The sequence below is a fragment of the Sesamum indicum genome, linkage group LG9, assembly GCF_026168435.1.
Source record: "Sesamum indicum cultivar Baizhima isolate 11 linkage group LG9, ASM2616843v1, whole genome shotgun sequence".
NCBI lineage: Eukaryota > Viridiplantae > Streptophyta > Magnoliopsida > Lamiales > Pedaliaceae > Sesamum > Sesamum indicum.
In genome coordinates this window covers 3,088,044-3,106,217 of record NC_142665.1, presented here as the reverse complement: position 1 = coordinate 3,106,217, position 18,174 = coordinate 3,088,044, and the positions used below count along the sequence as shown (strand labels likewise).

General features: G+C 35.1%; 2 protein-coding genes and 1 long non-coding RNA gene across 4 annotated transcripts; 2 read left to right on the top strand and 1 right to left on the bottom strand.

Annotated features, from left to right (window-relative positions):
- The first annotated feature begins 2,804 nt into the window (after positions 1-2,804).
- Positions 2,805-4,485, top strand: LOC148786821 (uncharacterized). Its single transcript, XR_016067468.1, has 3 exons — positions 2,805-3,077; positions 3,970-4,037; positions 4,124-4,485. It is a non-coding gene; the product is annotated as an uncharacterized LOC148786821 (long non-coding RNA).
- Positions 4,486-5,690: 1,205 nt separating this feature from the next.
- On the bottom strand, positions 5,691-14,286 carry ALB3 (63 kDa inner membrane family protein). Of its 2 annotated transcripts, none has more exons than XM_011091147.3 (11): positions 13,834-14,286; positions 11,839-11,949; positions 11,619-11,693; positions 10,614-10,674; positions 10,034-10,107; positions 9,821-9,925; positions 9,284-9,391; positions 9,101-9,204; positions 7,374-7,523; positions 7,170-7,296; positions 5,691-6,126 (listed from the first exon to the last, which is right to left on the bottom strand). In XM_011091147.3, the coding sequence occupies exons 1-11, from the start codon at positions 14,140-14,142 to the stop codon at positions 6,022-6,024; spliced, it is 1,329 nt and encodes a 442-aa protein (XP_011089449.1). In that variant the 5' UTR covers positions 14,143-14,286; the 3' UTR covers positions 5,691-6,021. The 2 variants fall into 2 exon arrangements, with proteins under 2 accessions (XP_011089449.1, XP_011089450.1); XM_011091148.3 differs by having other exon boundaries at positions 5,691-6,123; positions 13,834-14,285.
- A 301-nt stretch (positions 14,287-14,587) lies between these two features.
- On the top strand, positions 14,588-17,984 carry LOC105170396 (Pentatricopeptide repeat (PPR) superfamily protein). Its single transcript, XM_011091145.3, has one exon. It carries the CDS (start codon positions 14,880-14,882, stop codon positions 17,592-17,594), a length of 2,715 nt encoding a protein of 904 aa, XP_011089447.2. The 5' UTR covers positions 14,588-14,879; the 3' UTR covers positions 17,595-17,984.
- The last annotated feature ends 190 nt before the right edge of the window (positions 17,985-18,174 follow it).

Genomic DNA, 18,174 nt, shown 5'->3' with positions numbered 1-18,174 from the left:
TTGAAAACACAATAATGTTCTCAAATTTGATTCATATATTTATTTTTCAATACCGTAAATTAAAACAAATTTTTCGATCTTTATCATAATTATAAATATTCCTTTATTGTTTAAAAAATTAAAAATACTTCGTTGAGACACCCATGTGAGATGGCTAAGTATAAAGACATTGTGAATCATTTATTTGTACCTCAAACAATGTTGAACATAATTTAGATCTAACGGTTTACAAATTAATATATAAAAAATATTTTATACATAAAAAATGAGGAAAAAAAAATGGCATAGAGTGTGTGTCTACACCACTTTTTTAAGGTGTTTTTCCATTATATATGTTTATACTAATATAAAAAAAAATTATTCATATTTAGCCGTTTAAGACATTGAAATATTAATTTTTTTAAAATTATCAATTTTATCCTTAAATATTAATATAATTATTTGTTTAATTTAAATAATCTACATATTTTTTTAGCGATATCGTGGTTATCTATATTTCACCCTATATTGATCACTTGCTCTCCTTCTAATCACATATTGACTTTTATTTAAAAATTTGTGTTGCATCTATATGATTATATGTGCTCAAGCTGGTTTGAGAAAATATAAGGATTGATTTGTTCTTTTATTTTTGATTGGGGTTCTTTTGCATTTGTAGATATTATGGGGGATAAATTGCAATTAACCCTGAAATAAAGTATCTCCTCACCTAACTTAGTCAAAAGCCAACAATGTCGGGAACGGGTCAAAAAAGCGATCTTAGCAACAGCGTATAAAGAGAGAGGGCTAAGTCGACAGGAGATTTCATCAAGCGTTGATCAATGTTTGTATAACTAGATTGATTAATGGTGACTGACTTTGATGGTCAATTAACTGGTTATTGTAGGAACGACTGTATCTAATTATACCTAATAATAATTTGCGACAAACCATTTAAAATAAGATATTTATGTTTTAATAAATTATATATAAAATAATACGTTAATGTTAAATATAAAAAAAATAATAAAAAAATCTATAAAAAAAATAACTATTCAAAGATAGCGGAGAAGTGAGAAGTTAGATCAATAAATAAAAAATAAATTAAATATTAAAAAATATACCAAAAAAAGAAGACACCAGAAAAATGTTCTCCTTAATATATAATATAGATATAAATAGATAATACAGAGGTCCTTGAGTCTTGACACATTCATTGTGTGTATGAATACATTATTTTTAATAAATTAAAGCATACCTGATACGTGTATATAATTTAATTTTTTATATTTATTTAATTAAAAAATATTTCATTAGAACTACAAAAATATTTTAACTTTTAGATGTGTATGAATGTATGACTATTGATAAAACTATTATTTGAGAGAGATATATTTAGGAAATAAATAAGTAAACTAATGGTATTTTAGGAAAAAAAATTTGTCTATCAAAGTAGTTACTTCAAGGCCTCGAAACTTAATAGTTAATTAGAATAGATAGATAACGAATTATTTAAAATAAATAGTAGAGAAAAAGTCAAACATTTGTGAAAGAATGGATAATATATAATATTTGTAGAGAGAAAATGAAATTCGATTTTTATTTCTAATTTTTAACTGTAAAAGCATTTATAGATAAATTAATTTTACAAACAAACGTAGTGTTTGAATTCGTTTTTTAAGTGTTTTGTGGAGATAGAGAGAGAAAAACAAAAATAAATAAGTATGTGTTAGAGATAGTATGTATGTTTAGATTTATTTTTTGAGATAATTTAAAATAAATAGTATATGTTTAATGTTGTGTTTTGGGAGACAAAAATTACTGTTCATTGTCAAAGTATGTCTTTTTATATATATATTTATGTATATGTATATGTATGTGTTTATGTTAAAACAATTAAATACCTAGATAAGATGTTTATGCATGATTCTTGATATTATGACTTGGGAAACGAACATGATAATTGGATTCCATTCGTCAGTGATGTGGTATCATGTAAATAATATGTCATTACTACTATTAGCACCATCATACTCTCAATTTCATTTGTATACTTAATTTTAAATGTCAATTTATACATATACATTAGAATCTTTTATGCAGTAATTTTTTTTTAATAATCTAAGTATTTATTTGATGACTATTAGAAACATGTCCAAAATAAGTCATTGGATGTAGCCCATACAGCCCAAACTATCCAGAAAATGTCCAAAAGAGTCAGCCCAGCCCAATTGGAGTGTTAGAATGTTGTCAACTTGGCTGAGGGGAGGTAGAAGAACATACACCTTTGGCTATTATGACACACGGCACAAGTAAAGGAAAGGCGGGGCTGGGATTTTCTCAAGTTGGCGGCTAACCACCTCTTTAACACTAGTTTTTGCCCACCAACCTGATTTTATATATAGATCTACTAAGTCTGTTGCATTTCTCCCTTCATATTCCATTTCCAATCAATTCTTGCACTCATTTTAAATTTAAATGAACAGTTTTTTTTTTCAAAACTTGAATGAATGAGTCACCCATGGGAAGCAAAAAACATACAACACAACACACACAGAGTTGATGCATTAATGATGAGGTGTAAGAATTCAACGCAAGCTTATGATGGATGCAATAATGATTAGGCCAAAGAAGTCAAATTACAATGAGAATCTCATCAACCAGACCACCTTTTTACCGAATTTGATTTTCTATTCTAAAATTTTATTTTATTTTTTATTTCATTCAACATACGCACGTCATGTATATAAATTTTTTTAAAAAAAAGTATGTTGTCATTCTTATATACGTGGAGTGTATATATTGAATGGAACAAAAAATAAAATAAAATTTGCAACAGAAAATTTGGTCCGTCTTTTTGAACTGCATTCTATGCTCTTCAACGCTGGTTATAATTAGCCGACGTACCTTGTGCAGGTGGTACTACTTACTACACATATGCCCACGTTTCTTCTTTAGCTATAATCTTTGGTTAATTAGGATGATGAGAAGAATACAGATTTTGTTCCCTCTTCTCTTGTTATGGCTCATTTTGGTGGCATTCCAACTGCACTATGGGATTGGGAGCACATTCTCCAGTTTTCAAGATTCAAAATCAGGTAATATTTGTTCACAACTTTCATCTGCTAACCTGTTATTATTTACATAAATTGATATCTTTAAGTTACATTTGTATTAATGAAGAATTTAGCAAAATAATTTCAAAATTTGAAGTTTCTTGATATTTCACAAACTATGGTTCACGACGAGGGTTGAAGTATTTGAAGTCGTTTGTAGTGTGGAATTATACATGAAAATTGAAAAAATTTGTTATTCGAGATTTGAAATTCCTGATTGCGAACTCATCAATTTAAACACAATATTAATGTTGTCTCCTGCTCCCTTTTTTCCCACAGACACAGAAGAAAAAAGATAGAGCGTCGAGTTAGTTGTGTTTTGATCTATTAATGTCGTCGTTGTTGCCTTCAAAAGCTGCTAACTTTAGAATAGGATTACAATCGCCACAAGAATTTATTAGTGTAATTACTGATTGTATCTTTTTCTTAAATTCACACGAATTCGTCATTTAAATTTATTCAGTAAAAGGAAAAAGAAAAAAAAAGTTAAGTTCTTATCTGCTATTAGATGCATAATAATATCACATGTATTTAGAAAATAAAACATTAATATTATATCGAACTCCTAAACATTCACTAGGGAAAAAAAATGTTTCATTCCGACAGATTTTGCAACAAATTTTGTCAAAAATACAAATTTCAACGGTGACAGACTTTTGCAACGAAAATTTTTCATGACATGAGTTACCTATGCAAATCGGGCCACGCATTTGGGTGGTTATAGCAAATTTTGTAACAAATATCTCGAGTATTATGTAAACATTATGATTTTAGATGAGAGGTCTAGTCATCTAAGAAAATAAAGGATTATCATTGTAAAATACTAACTTTCGAGTGAGGACGCCAGAATTATGACCTCCTTGTGTATTTGCAGTTAGTCCCAAGACCCGTTCCGCTTCATACAACACAAGAACTACAAGTGGTGACATGCAGAGGACAACGGTAAGCACATAATTAGCCATCTTTTTCCTCCATTTACATGTTAAAGGCGATGAACGATTAAAAAATGAACTTGCGTTCTTGAACAGAGAAATGTGAGAGATGAAAACGAAAAGAAGGTCCGAAAGACGCCTTCTGGACCGAGCCCTGTTGGAAATCATCGTCCACCATCTACAACCTAATGAGATTGCAACAAGTAACGTGTCTAGAACAAAAGATGTTTGTTTAGAGTGGTTGGAGGTTGGATATTATATATTAACTTTTATGTTCAAAGTAGTTTGTATTTTTCAAAATATTGAGTTTAGCGTTCTTCGAGACGAGGTCAGTTACTCTATAGAGCAGTGCTAAATTCTTTCTCTGAATTTATTTTTTATGGTTTAGAAAAGTGCAAAGTTACTCTAAAATGTTTGGTCTTAGGTAAGTCATAGCTATGAAAGTCAAATTTTCATGACATTATTTGAAACTCCAAGTGCTCTAGTTTTTAGATTATGATATGTGGAAGACAAAATTTTCCCTATCAATTCGGAAGACAAACTAAAAATTCAAGAATTTCAGTCCTTTATAAGATGAAATCATCCAAACAAGTTCAAACAAAATTATTGTTATGTAATAAAAATTCTTAGATCTTTCAATTGAACTTTAACAACAACACGCTTATTGCTTAGCACAATCACATGAAAATGGTAAATTAAAGTATAGATTATGTCTAGATCATTACTGGGATACCTCAATTTATTTTCTTTTGGTTCCTTCTTTTGGTGTCATAATAAAGCAAAGGTGGTAAGCGTTGCACTTTTTGGAAGCACACAAACAAATTGTTGTAATGTGATTGTAATTACATGTTGACATTATGTGAAAAAGTATTCATATGAAAAATTTTGTTGCTACACTCATCATGTGTACTAAAATCAGAATTTATCACCATCTCTTAAATCCTTGTTTAAATGCTTCAACTCCTCATTTTTATGCGATAAAGTATAATACTCTCTGTACAGAAAAATGATGAAATTTTGACCATAAATGTGAAAGAAACTGAAAGTTCACTTAAAACTTCTGTTGATTCATAAAATAAATGTTGCATCTCTAAATAGAATATGCATTTAGAGAGAAAAAGAAAAGAAAAGATCAGAGTGTAACAATATATATAACCCATAGACAGTACTCCGGTTTCTTGTGAGTTTGAAAATTTTCATTTGCAACTGAGAATATTTTCATTTATATTAATAAAAAAATGAAAGGCAATTTTCATTCACATATGATAATTTGTTTCATCACTGTACTAATTTTTCTATTATGATGATAATATTCTTAACTTAAATTGATTTTAAAACATGAAAAATTATTATCTTATACACGCAGAAACAACGTGCCACGATAACTAGTGACATCAAATGAGAAGCAAAAAATGGCCATTCAGTGCCATTCAAGTGTTATCTAAAAATAAGCTTTTAAATATTTAGATATTTTAAAAATAAGTTAGGATTCTTACTTTCTTTAAAAAAATGGCTTTATAAGTGCTTGCCGGTCTCATTCTTTAAACTTACAAGCATTTTTTATAAAACAAAGTTACCTAACACTCTGTAACTTTTTATAAACTTTTTAATCTCGCATAAAATGTTTCAAAAAGCTTATAAATCCACCGAAACACCCTTTACGTGATGTTTAACAGCATAGTATCTTACTAATTGAAGAATGTTAGGTGTACAGGTACTATTTCCTTGGTAGTCAGGGAAGACAATGAGGCATCCAATGTTTCTATGATAAATATGTGCCGCCTGAATTCTTGATTTTTATACAAATTAGCTAACACTTTGCTTGAACCACCAATCCAAATGGCAAGGATACCCAAGATTCTCAACCTAACAAATAAATGATTAGCTTTACCTTAAACTATGACCCGCAATAAAATGGCCGCTATATTTCAATTTGCAATTTTGACAAGTATACAATAGAGATCCACCGTAACTACAAAATGTGATTATAAGTGTCATACCGCACGCTTCCGCTTTGATCGCTTACTTCTCCTAGGCCCAGAAGGAACTGGTTTGGCACTGCTGGAAGCCAATGCCTCTTCAAGAACCTCCTTGCCCTGCTGGAAACACCAAATGACACTTTGAAATCATCATATAAATATCTATATATATATATATATTCATAATCCGGAAGAGCATGTGTTATTTAAAATGGTATCACAAAACTTTAATGCTCATGCTGTCATGATAAAATTTAAGTACCCACTGAGGACATGAATCGCACAAGAACCAACTGTGAAATTACCCCGAGGTATGGAACAATAAGTAGCTTTACATTTGCATGCTTTAGTATATATATGTATCTATGAACATATGTAAAAGATGCATGCATTTTATGTAAAGGATATCCAAGCGCATTGACATGGCATAATAAAATGATTACCAGCAATAGTGATTGGAGCTCACTCTATCTCAAATTTAACCAGAAATTTTTAGTCACTCCATCCCAATAAAAAGGTCTTGGTTTTAACTGGGACAATATTTTAGATGAGAAAAGAAACTGTAAACCTTTTGTATAAGTTTACAATTTTGAGATAAAAAAGAGCAACATTTTAAAATTAGTGCTGGTTACTTTTTAACAAGGGTCACTTCGGAACAAATTGACATATTAGTAAGTGGAACACTATATAAATACATCCCGAAAAGGCGATGGAAGAAACGTTGGGTAGTAGTTATTAGTGAGGTTTCCTAAACCTTTTCTTCAAGGAAAAAGGTGAGGCATGGCCTAAATCAAGTGCATATTAAAGGACAATGTGCAGGAAAATTGTCAATTACTTTTAAATTTCTCATAATACATTCGCACCCCCCATGAGTTGTCTATCACATGTTAATTTTCCAACATTGTGTATGAAATCATCAATTTGATCAAACAAGTTGGGGATAGGAATAAGAAGGTGGTTAAAGGTATGTCAATCTCTCAAACCAAAAGCTGGAAAGCAACAAAGTAATTGTCATGGAGGCATTTCGCTTTATCTGTTTGAACACTGAATCAATTTCTGTGGAAGCAAGAAATAAAGTCTCACAAGACATATTAACATTGTAAGAATTGATAAACAAGAGTTTCAGCAAATAAATTCTTGCAAGATGACGAGTTGAAGTTTACCTTCGATTCAGTTTCATCGTCTGAGTCATATTCAGACTCGGAATCAGATGCAGTTGAAGCCTGCACATCATCCACAGGAAGTGCACTAGTCTTTTTCGTCTTTTCTTCTTCTTTCAGCTGTTTAAATCTGTCTCAGAAATAATTGTACTCAGCCAGGGATGTCAACGAAATGAAGGCAAAGAATTTGGAAACTCAAAAGCGCACCTTTCACCCGTTCGTTCCGGCTTAGCACCTGATCGTTTTGCACGTCCAGCACTGATTATCCCACTAGCATTCTCACTGACAACAGGCTTTGCACCTCCCAATTTGCGCAACCATACCTGCTGTGCGGTACTAAGCACATTGTTTGTGAACCTAACAACCAATAACATAGATGCCAATAATCACCAGTTACGTGGATGCTCCAAATAAAGGCTTGTAAAAATACCAACTCGGAGATATACATCTGTGTTTAGTGCTGCAAATTACATCTGGATAAGACGCTTGCATTATCCAAGCATGTCGGCAAGAAAGAATATACCAATTGTTTAAATAGGCCTACCACAATAGTACTTTAGCAAGTGAATCACCTACTGCTTACTCAAAAGATGGTCTACTACCTTATATTTTACACTTCTGCACGGAGCATTGTTAGTTGAATGACATGGTTTCACGGTACTTCTCAATTTAATAGATGGAACAATACATAATAAATCAAATCTGTACCACCCAAAACCAAGAACCAAGCCGCACCATAGTAAACAAATGCTACTATTAGCTAATTGTTGGTCAAATAGTTAGGGGGGGAAATGCCACTAGAGATGATTGTGTGCCGTCATTCAGAAACTCAAGCTGAACAGATTCTCAGGAAGTACCCTTTTCAAGAAGTCACTCCACATCATCTTGCTAAAACTTTGATCGATGTATGATTTTAGCATATACTTGGGAATTTAAAACAGTATAAATACCAACAGAAACAAAGCCAACATTTTGGAAGGAATTGGCTGAATAACTTTATTCAACTCCATGCTGTTTAATCTCAGCCTCTTGGTGAACCTTCAATAGTAAACCTAATGGGCAAATCCAGTTGTTTTTCATTCGATATGCCTAAGTTAGTTCTTTTACATTTATTTGCTCTGTCCATCTCTCAGGTATCCTATTGCTTATTCTATTTACTTTATTTGTACCCAAATACACCTATTAATTTGGAAGTTGAAAAATGGAAGTAATATTGCCATAAGGTAGACATGATCGCATTATTTCTTGGCTTGACATGCAAAAAATAATACACTGTTCAACTTTAGATGTTGCAGTCAGATACTGAAATGGTGTTTAGCAACTGACAACTACTAATCCATCCATGGATAATAGAGACCGTTATCTACTGCTTCAACAGGGCAGGCGGAATCCAATTTTACTCACTCATCACTATAGCAAAAGTCTCATTATACTTCAAAGAAAGTTCCACATTTCTACATCAACAGAATCTCAGTTCAATCACTATTGAAGTTCTACTTATAGCACAGGCAATTTTATGAAATAATTGTACACATTTAACTAATAAGAATCAACTGGTGTTTGGGGGTGTGGATTAATGTTAATAATAAGATTAAAGTTCATTTGGACCATGATCAAGTCTAGGGATGCTTTCCAGAAGATGGAGTGATGGACTATTGAAGAGAAAACTGGAAAGTGAGCCAATTACGTCATTTCAAAACCTCTGAATCTAATACATAAAGAGTCCCAATAATTATCTTATCAAGGCATATGCCCAACAATAAATTATAACAATCTTGATCGATTACAAACTGGACCTAGATTCTACAGAAAGAATAATGTCAAAAATCTATAATGGACATAGCTGAGTGTGGCATGCTCAAACATTGTCATATTTAGTATACTTCTCAAAAACAGCAGCCATGTAAATACGATTAATAAATGATCAAAATTACCAGTATATCGATAATCCAGATGGAACAGACAGAGAAAAGTAGCCTATCATCAGCGGAAGAAACTTAAATACAAGAAGTGTGTTCTTCTGAGCCGGATCATCTGTCTACAGCACAGGATTAAGGTATCAGCAATGTAGAAGGAAACAGCTAAGAGTTCAGAGATCAAACAACATTAGAACTTACTTGCGGAGGCTTCATTATTTCCATTGACACATATTGTGATACAACAAGAAGAACAGGCAAAACAAGGTATGCTGCAGTGTCCTGCCAACCTAGTGGTGGATGGCCATCCTACAAAAGAGAAAATGGAGGATATATATTATTGTAATAATCCCACAAATGCAGTAACAATTCATATCTTTAACTTACATGGATATCTTCCTGGTCAGAAAGGATTTGGACTGAGGTGAGGATTTAAGGAAAGAATTTTAACTGATTCCATATTCACAGAATTTAAAATCCATCAACAATTCACAAAATAAGTTAAAAAATGAGATTTGAAATTCATTCTAATATGGAATTATCCAAATAAGTCCAAAGGATTTATTAAAGGGGATCTCAAATCCCTACCTCCAAATTCATAAATCCAAATACAATGTCATGGAAAGAAACTAATCAAATGATGAAAAGTGCTGTAGATTCTGATAGAAACAAAATGCTGTGGCAAAGAAGTAAATTCGACGGTAGTTAATAGCTCCACGGACATTAAGTTTGAATTACCACAAACGGGAAAAGCCAGGAAATTCCAGATCCACTTTGCCTAGCAGCAATTGTTGTTGGGCCCCCCAAAGAAGGAATCCAAAAGAATCCTTCAGTTAGCAGTCCCTGTGTAATAATTTAGATTAAAATCAAAACAATAATGTCATAGTAAGCTCTATTACAACATATCAAGTAAGGACATGTGTGCAAATACAATAACAGCTTCTCGTGTACCTCGTTTGCCACATTTGAAAGAGCTTGATATAAGCCTATCCAGACTGGTATCGTGGCCAACGTTGGAAAACATCCTGTTTCAATCCATTCAATAGACAAAACAGAACAACTTAATGGAAATTATATTTATTGGAACAGACCAGAATAGCAACAGGGAAATTTATTGCCAGAGAGGAGGAGTTTCTCAGGTGAACATCAAGTGAACAGTTTCAGAGGCAATTGACTACATTCAGAAAAATCAACATTGGATAGTACTTGTTTACACAGCAAATGAGATAACTCTGCTGGGATTGCTAGTTCACGGAATATGTGAAGTGTAAACTAGGGCGACTTTGTAGCCCCATAATATATACCCAGTTACGGTTGCAAAAAGCATGAGTACATTGCTAAGCAGGATAAGGCGTGACAATATTATCAGCCACATTTTACATGGTCTGCTAAGAAAAAATAGAGCTTTTGCCACATAGTCTATGCACCTACCAATTTATTATAAGGCAAGCACAGAACCTAGAGAGGTTACGCCAACATGTTTGTATCTACAATACTATAGAAAGAAATGTGACTGATAATTAAAACAGACCTGCTAGAGGATTGACTCCTGCCTGTCTGTATAAACGAGAAGTTTCAAGTTGTATTCTTTCCTGTAAAATTTCAATATACATATTTAGTCCACCTAGGCTAGGTGGCAAACTGGTAATAACATCTTTGCTAAAGATTTTATCTCCTAATATCACGGCTCAAAAAGAGATCCACAGCAAGATTTACAGCACTTACAGCTCAAACCCTATTACCCAACTTCAGCCCCACCCCCATACAGGTAATGAAATTTGTACTCATTTGATATGACAAAGAATCATATATAACTATTTGATATGTTCTATGTTTGGTGTTTAGCTCTTAACAGAAAAGCAAATGATAGTCGTTTTCCCTACAAAACCGCATGCCTGTCAAACTGGAACTAATTCAACTACCATTAGAGATGAACCAATAAATCATGGACCTGGAACCTGGGACAAACACACTTAAGGGAGATTGATAAATTGAACGGCAAGTTAAGCATGGTAAGGAGGAAAAAGAAAACCAATTTATTGGCATCATTTTTGTCTGACTTGCACTAATCAATTGCCAAGTAATGCCAACCGATTGAAACACATCAATTTGAAACCAGACAGAAATGAAATCACCTTGATTTAGATTTCTATTAGTTTGGCCAGAATTAAGAGCACTTCAACAATTCACCAAGGGTAAAGTGTTTTCACACCAAGCAAAGCAAGTGTTAACCAAAATCCTCAGTATGAAAACAATAGAATTAATGATAACTTGATAGAACCTTGCAACTACTGTTCCCAAGTCAATGATCCCTTAACAACATGAAACAATCCATCCCTTCAAACTACTATTACACTGCTACTTTGTCTTTCTGTTCACAAAATCACCCTTGCATCAAAATAATCACAACAATCAATGACCTATTAACTTACATTTAATTAGGTTTTACAGTTTCAAGACTCTCATTGAACACTACTCACGCACAAATAACATGATCATCAATAAGTTGTATGACAGAACACTGAAAGATGCTCACTTGATTTCCTGCATATCTCTCTTGGATTGCTTTGATCTTTGGTTGAAGATTCTGCATTGCTAGCGTTGATTCAACCTTACCAAAAAGGAAATACACATTATTATACTAATATCAAAAGCAAAATTTAAAATGGAAATAACCAGAGAGAAGCCCAAAAAGCAAGAAAGGTGTCTAGAGCAGACATGTTAATACACTTATTAGTTGCATGACCAATGTTTACCTGTTGCTTGGTCAAAGGGAATGTGGCAACTTTAACAAGAATTGTGAGCAATATTATGGCAAATCCATAAGCATATGGCACATGAACAGTTGCAAGTCCATCCTTAAGTACCTGATACAAGTAAACCAGGTGTTCGTCAAATCTACTAATGCCTTCATACAAATCTTTGATTTTTGAAGTGCCAGAGAACAGTCGAATCTTCTTGCTCTATTGCTGACATCTATTATGGAACAGCTCAAAATTGACCTTTTATCACCGAGCATGAGTGTATACCATGCTTGGTGTTTGCTCACTTTTTGTAAGCTCTATAAAGACACCCTCTATAGGATATATATAAATGCAAAGTTCATCATCTGTTATAGATAACACGACCGTGGGTAATAAAATGATAATTTGGTGCTGCAAGTAGGATCTGGACAATGCAAAAAAAAATGAAACCAGTATAGTGGAAGAAAATGGCAATAGCGTCTTTTAATGATGAATGAATATAAGATTTATGACTCAGAAGAACAATTGCTATTCTCATTCGCCAAATTACCGAAAGACTAATATCTCTTCTGAGAGACTACAAGATGTCAGGGAAAATGGGTTAGTCTTTTAAAACATCCAGTGGGAATTGCAAGTTACATTTAGACTTCCCTCTTTCTGCTCAAGAATTATATCAAGTTTCAGAAAAAAAGGTGACATGGAATGTAATAATGACTAGCAGACTGCTGCTTGATGCATGACTTCTTGAGAATTGAAGAAGCTTCAGTAATAAACAAACACCGTTTCTCCCACAAATAGTATAAGGCACTCGGAGAGTGGAAGAGTTTAGCCTGAGGACAAAACCTGAACTTTGGAGTAATAGAAATGAATGTAATCAAGGTTTCCTATACTTGAGTTAATTTGAACAAGCATAATTCAATGTGTACTTGAACAAGCATTTTCGGAATCGCAGTGAAAAAATGAGAACTCCTATCATATTAATCACGTGTACAATAGTCTTCATTTTCAAATTGCTCGAGCGCTATGTTGAATTGGATCTTGTATTTTCGCATAGGTCTAATAGGCGTATGAAGAAGTATCAGGACAGCTGTGAAGCACTTTGCAAAATTACCTAGATCGAATGCCCTGGTTCTAATCTACAATCCCAATGCCGCATGTTAATTGAAGGTGATGATCCCAGCATCAGACTAATAGGAAAATCATAAAAAGTGACGAATGAAAACAGTGTCGAAATCTAAAAGGAGAACAAGTTGCATGTAGTTGAAATCAAGATGCGCAAGTATGATCATATCCTCCTGTTAGAAAAAATCAATTATTGGCAACAGTGAGTTTAGCAGGGCAACTTCTAAGGCCTACCAATAATGCATTGACTTATGTGTGGACATTATTTCATGATATTCCATGGCAAGAAGGATTGATGTGGTCAGAAATATGCGACCAAAGGCTAGATGGTGGTACTGCAACATCCTAATACTAGAGATATTCTCATGGCTTCAAGCATATGGGCGTGGTCTTTCAAGTTTTGACTTTTAGACTCCATGCTATCAATGAAAAACTCTTTTGATAGGTTTCATGTTAACTGTACGCTTCAAGGCATTCTGGTAAGAAGATCAATATATTCCGACTCTTCTAGATGTGCAAGGTATCTAATTTTGACTAGATATGAGACTGAACGGTTTTCAGAAGATAAGGAAGTACTTTTCACCTCTATGAATATCAGGAAACAGAAAACTGGGGCTTTATTAGGCATGACAGAGATACGGTCACCCAAGAAGCCATTCAGATCACATTTAGATAGAAAATATGGCTTGGTGCAGTTACACATGTATCTCTCATGCAACAGAAATAAAAAAGAATCAACACCACATGATTGGAGAAGTAGAAACCACGATAACTGGCAGAGGAAAAAGCCAACGCACTGCACTATAATTTACACACAGTAGAAGCTACAGAAAGCTACCAAGATAGTCTAGAAACAAGCCCATGAAGCTTAAAATCACCAATCACCTTCAAGACAACTTCCATGGCATCGGAAATAAACCCGAACCACCCTCCACTTTTCTGAGCAGCAGGGGAGCCGGACGCCCCCACCCCGCCATCCGCAACGACAGCAGCATCGGCAAGCGTGTAGAGCAAGCTCTCAGCTCGCTCAAAGATGGCATTGAAATCAACTGAATGATGAACAGGGGGGAGGTGATGGAGGCTGAATTTGACTCTGGTGCTGATGGGCCTGCCCTGAGGGAGGAATCCATGGCGAGACAGAGAAGGAAGAGGAGTTCCCAAGAAGGCAGGAGAGGAAATCAAAGTCCTCGCCATGTGAATATGGGGAGGAGAAGGGGCAGGGAAAGGAAGTGGAATTCCCGGAGAGGAGTTCAGGTCATGAGCGGATATTGAGGGAAAAAATTGTGGAGGATGAATGGGGATAGGGGTAGAGTGGAGTAGGCAACGAAATATTATCCGGATCTTTTGTTCGGGATTGCGTTTATTGGCCAGTTCGGTCTTTTCCGTGTCTGTCAGCCACAACATTTGACACAATAACTCCATTTCTAATTATATCTTAACCTAATTATTAAGATTAACATCCAGCTCTTATAAATAAATTTAATATTAAGTTATCAAATAATTTGTGGTATTTATGTTATTTTATATAAACTAACAATATATTAATTAAATTAAGTTATTGCTCAATATATCAATATGGGTTATTATAATTTATTTATCATATTTGTATGTTAGAAAGAAATTAATGGCCTATTTGGGTGTGTGCACTCTCAAATATTTTATTTATATGTATTCCTAGTGAAAATGAAAGTGGCAGCTACTAGTTTGATGGGCAACCGAAGAGTAGTACACTCTGCAGAGATAAGTGTACCACAATTGCCTGTAAATACATTACACGGAGTGGGAAGTGGGAGCTTTTCCCATTTCTTGGTATTCTTTTTCATCCCAGCACTGCAGTCTGCAGCACTATCACTATCATCATCAACCTTCAATCCTTTGGCGTTTCCCTAAATTCAGAGCTAATCAATGGCCGCCTGAAAATCTCTTCAAAAATGCGGCTGCCGCCCATTCGAACACCAAATCCCATCTCCAAACTGACACCCACCGCCCAATCCCGCCGCCCGAAAGACGATGACGAAAATTTCCTAGCGATGCTGAATGACGTTGTGCGGAGCAAGCAGAGCTGGACAATCTCTCTCGACAAACCGTCCATTTCCACTCGCCTCAGACCGCTTCACGTTGAGAAATTCATCCTCCAGAATGTCCACGACTCCAGGTTAGCTCTCCGCTTCTTCAATTTCCTGGGACTTCACAAGAACTTCCGCCATTCGACGGCGTCGTTTTGCTTGCTGGTTCACTCTTTAGTCCAGTCGAAGCTTTACTGGCCGGCGTCATCGCTTTTGCAGACCCTTTTGGAAAGGAAGGAGGACCCAAGTTTCGTTTTTCGGATTTTTTGCGATTCTTATAAAAGAAGCGATTTTTGTTCGGCGTATGGGTTTGATTTGCTGGTTCAAAACTATGTTCAGAGTAGGAGAGTTTTGGATTCTGTTCTGGTTGTGAAGTCAATGAAGGGATGCGGTTTGTTTCCGGAAGTGAGGACTTTGAGTGCCGTGTTGAATGGACTGATCAGAATAAGAAAATTTGATATGGTTCTTAGCTTGTTTGATGAGATGTTTGTCCGTTCGGGGCTAAAACCAGATGTTTATGTGTACACTGCTGTTATTAGGAGCTTGTGTGAGTTGAAGGATTATGATAGAGCAAAGGAAATGGTTAGTTGGGTTGAGAAGAATGGGTGGTGCAAATTGAATGTGGTTACATATAATGTGTTGATTCATGGGCTGTGTAAGAGTGGGAGAGTCTGGGAGGCTGTTGAGATTAAGAAAATGTTGGCACCTAAGGCTTTGAGAGCTGATGTAGTCACTTATTGTACATTGGTGCTGGGATTATGTAAAGTGGATGAGTTTGGGATTGCACGAGATTTGGTGGATGAGATGGTAGAGTATGGAATTGTTCCTAGTGAGGAGGCTTTATCGAGTGTTGTGGATGGAATGAGAAGAAAAGGGGATGTTGATACTGCTTACGATTTGATTGATAAGGTGGGGAGACTCGGGGAAATGCCTAATTTATATGTTTGCAATGCTATGGTTCACTCTCTGTGTAAAGATGAAAAGTTGGAAGAAGCAGAGTTGCTTTTCACGAAGATGGAGGAAAAGGGGTTGCTCATTAATGATATAACTTATAACATCATCATCAATTCGTTCTGCAAAAGAGGAAAACTGGATGAAGCCATCATCTTTCTTGGTAAAATGCTCAGGGCTGGAATTAAACCAACAGTTTACCCATATAACATGTTAATCAGCGGGCAATGCAAGTTGGGAAAACTGAGTGCAGCCGAGAAACTGTGTATTGAGATGAATGAAAAAGGATTGAGCCCCACTGTTGTGACATATACATCATTAATTGGTGGCTACTGTAAGCATAAAAAAGTGAATAAGGCATTCCGGCTTTATCACGAGATGACAGGAAAAGGGATTTCCCCAAATGTTCAGACATTCACGGCACTTATCCATGGTCTTTCTCATGCAAATATGATGGATGAAGCATACAATTTGTTGAATGAGATGCAGGAAATGAATGTCGCCCCTAATGAGGTAACATATAATGTTCTAATAGACGGAAGCTGTAAATTGGGTAATATAGCAAGAGCCTTTGAGTTATTTGATGAGATGGTGAAGAAGGGTCTTGTACCAGATACGTATACCTACAGGCCCCTAATCACCGGGCTTTGTTCTACAGGTAAGGTGTCTGAAGCCAAAGAATTCATGGATGACCTGCAGAAGGAACATCATAAGTTGAACGAGTTGTGTTATTCTGCACTTTTACATGGTTACTGCAAAGAAGGAAGATTGAAGGATGCACTGAGTGCTTGTAACGAGATGAGGGAAAGAGGTATTGGCATGGATCTTGTATGCTATGCTATAATTATTCAAGGAATTCTTGAACAAAAGGATACAAAATTATTGATCAGCATTTTGAAGGAGATTCATGACCAGGGATTGAGGCCTGATAATGTTTTCTATACTAGTATGATTGACAAGTATGGGAAGGCTGGAAATCTTAAGATGGCTATGGCTCATTGGGATCTTATGGTCAATGAAGGGTTTACCCCAAATGTTGTGACATACACTGTAATGATAAATAGCCTATGTAAGGCAGGATTTGTTGAACAGGCAGATATTCTATGCAATAAAATGTTGATTAGTGGCATAAATCCTAATGAGATAACTTACGGATGCTTTCTTGACCATCTTACGAGAGAAGGGAATATGGAAGAGGCTATACAGTTACATAAGGCAATGCTTAAAGGGTTGCTTGCTAACACGGTCACATACAATATGATAATTCGAGGTTTTTGCAAGTTGGGTCAAATTCAGGCAGCTTTTCAGACTCTAGTTGAGATGACACGTAATGGCATATTTCCAGATTGTATAAGTTACTCGACTATAATGTATGAATATTGTAGGAGGGGTAACTTGCAAGAAGCCTTCAGGTTATGGGAATCGATGCTAAACAGGGATCTTAAGCCTGATGCACTGGCCTACAATTTTCTGATATATACATGCTGCAGTACTGGTGAATTCCGCAAGGCTTTTGAATTGCATGACGATATGATAAGAAGAGGTTTAAAGCTAACTGGGGCTACCTATGCTTATCTTATGCACCAGACACGCTTGCCAGGATCATCATCTCAGCCACCCACCAGCTAGTCTCATAGTGAATGACAATGTGTATTATTCCTGGTATCAGATGCATAGGCTTGTTCATACAATTCATCGCTAGTGATCTCAATTTTGATCGCAAGGCACAGGTAAAGGTTTCAGGTCATGATTTTGCTAAGGAGTTTCAGAGATTGTAGGATATAGTTTGACACTGCACAACATAGAATATATTAGAGAAGGATGTAGATTACCAACATAGGCCTGGTGAAGTCAAAGACCAGCCGCGAAACAGTAACATGGCAGTGGGGTTATACATGATGTAATTATTCATTCATGATTCATAGGTAATAAAATTTTGTCTCACAATTGAAATTGCTTATTTTGGTTGGGTGTGTATTTGTATTGGAGGGTTATATTAGTATCCACCTGGTTTTCTCAGTTCTCTCTTCTTGAATAAGGCAGATCACTGGCACATATTGATTGATATTTTTTGGCACCGAAAGCTGGTGAAGAGGATATCTAACTATATAATGACTAAACATTTCAGAATTACACTAAATGAGGATGGTAGAGATGGGCAAGTAGCTTGCCCCTTGATACAACCGCTATCTGGGTTGTATTTCATACA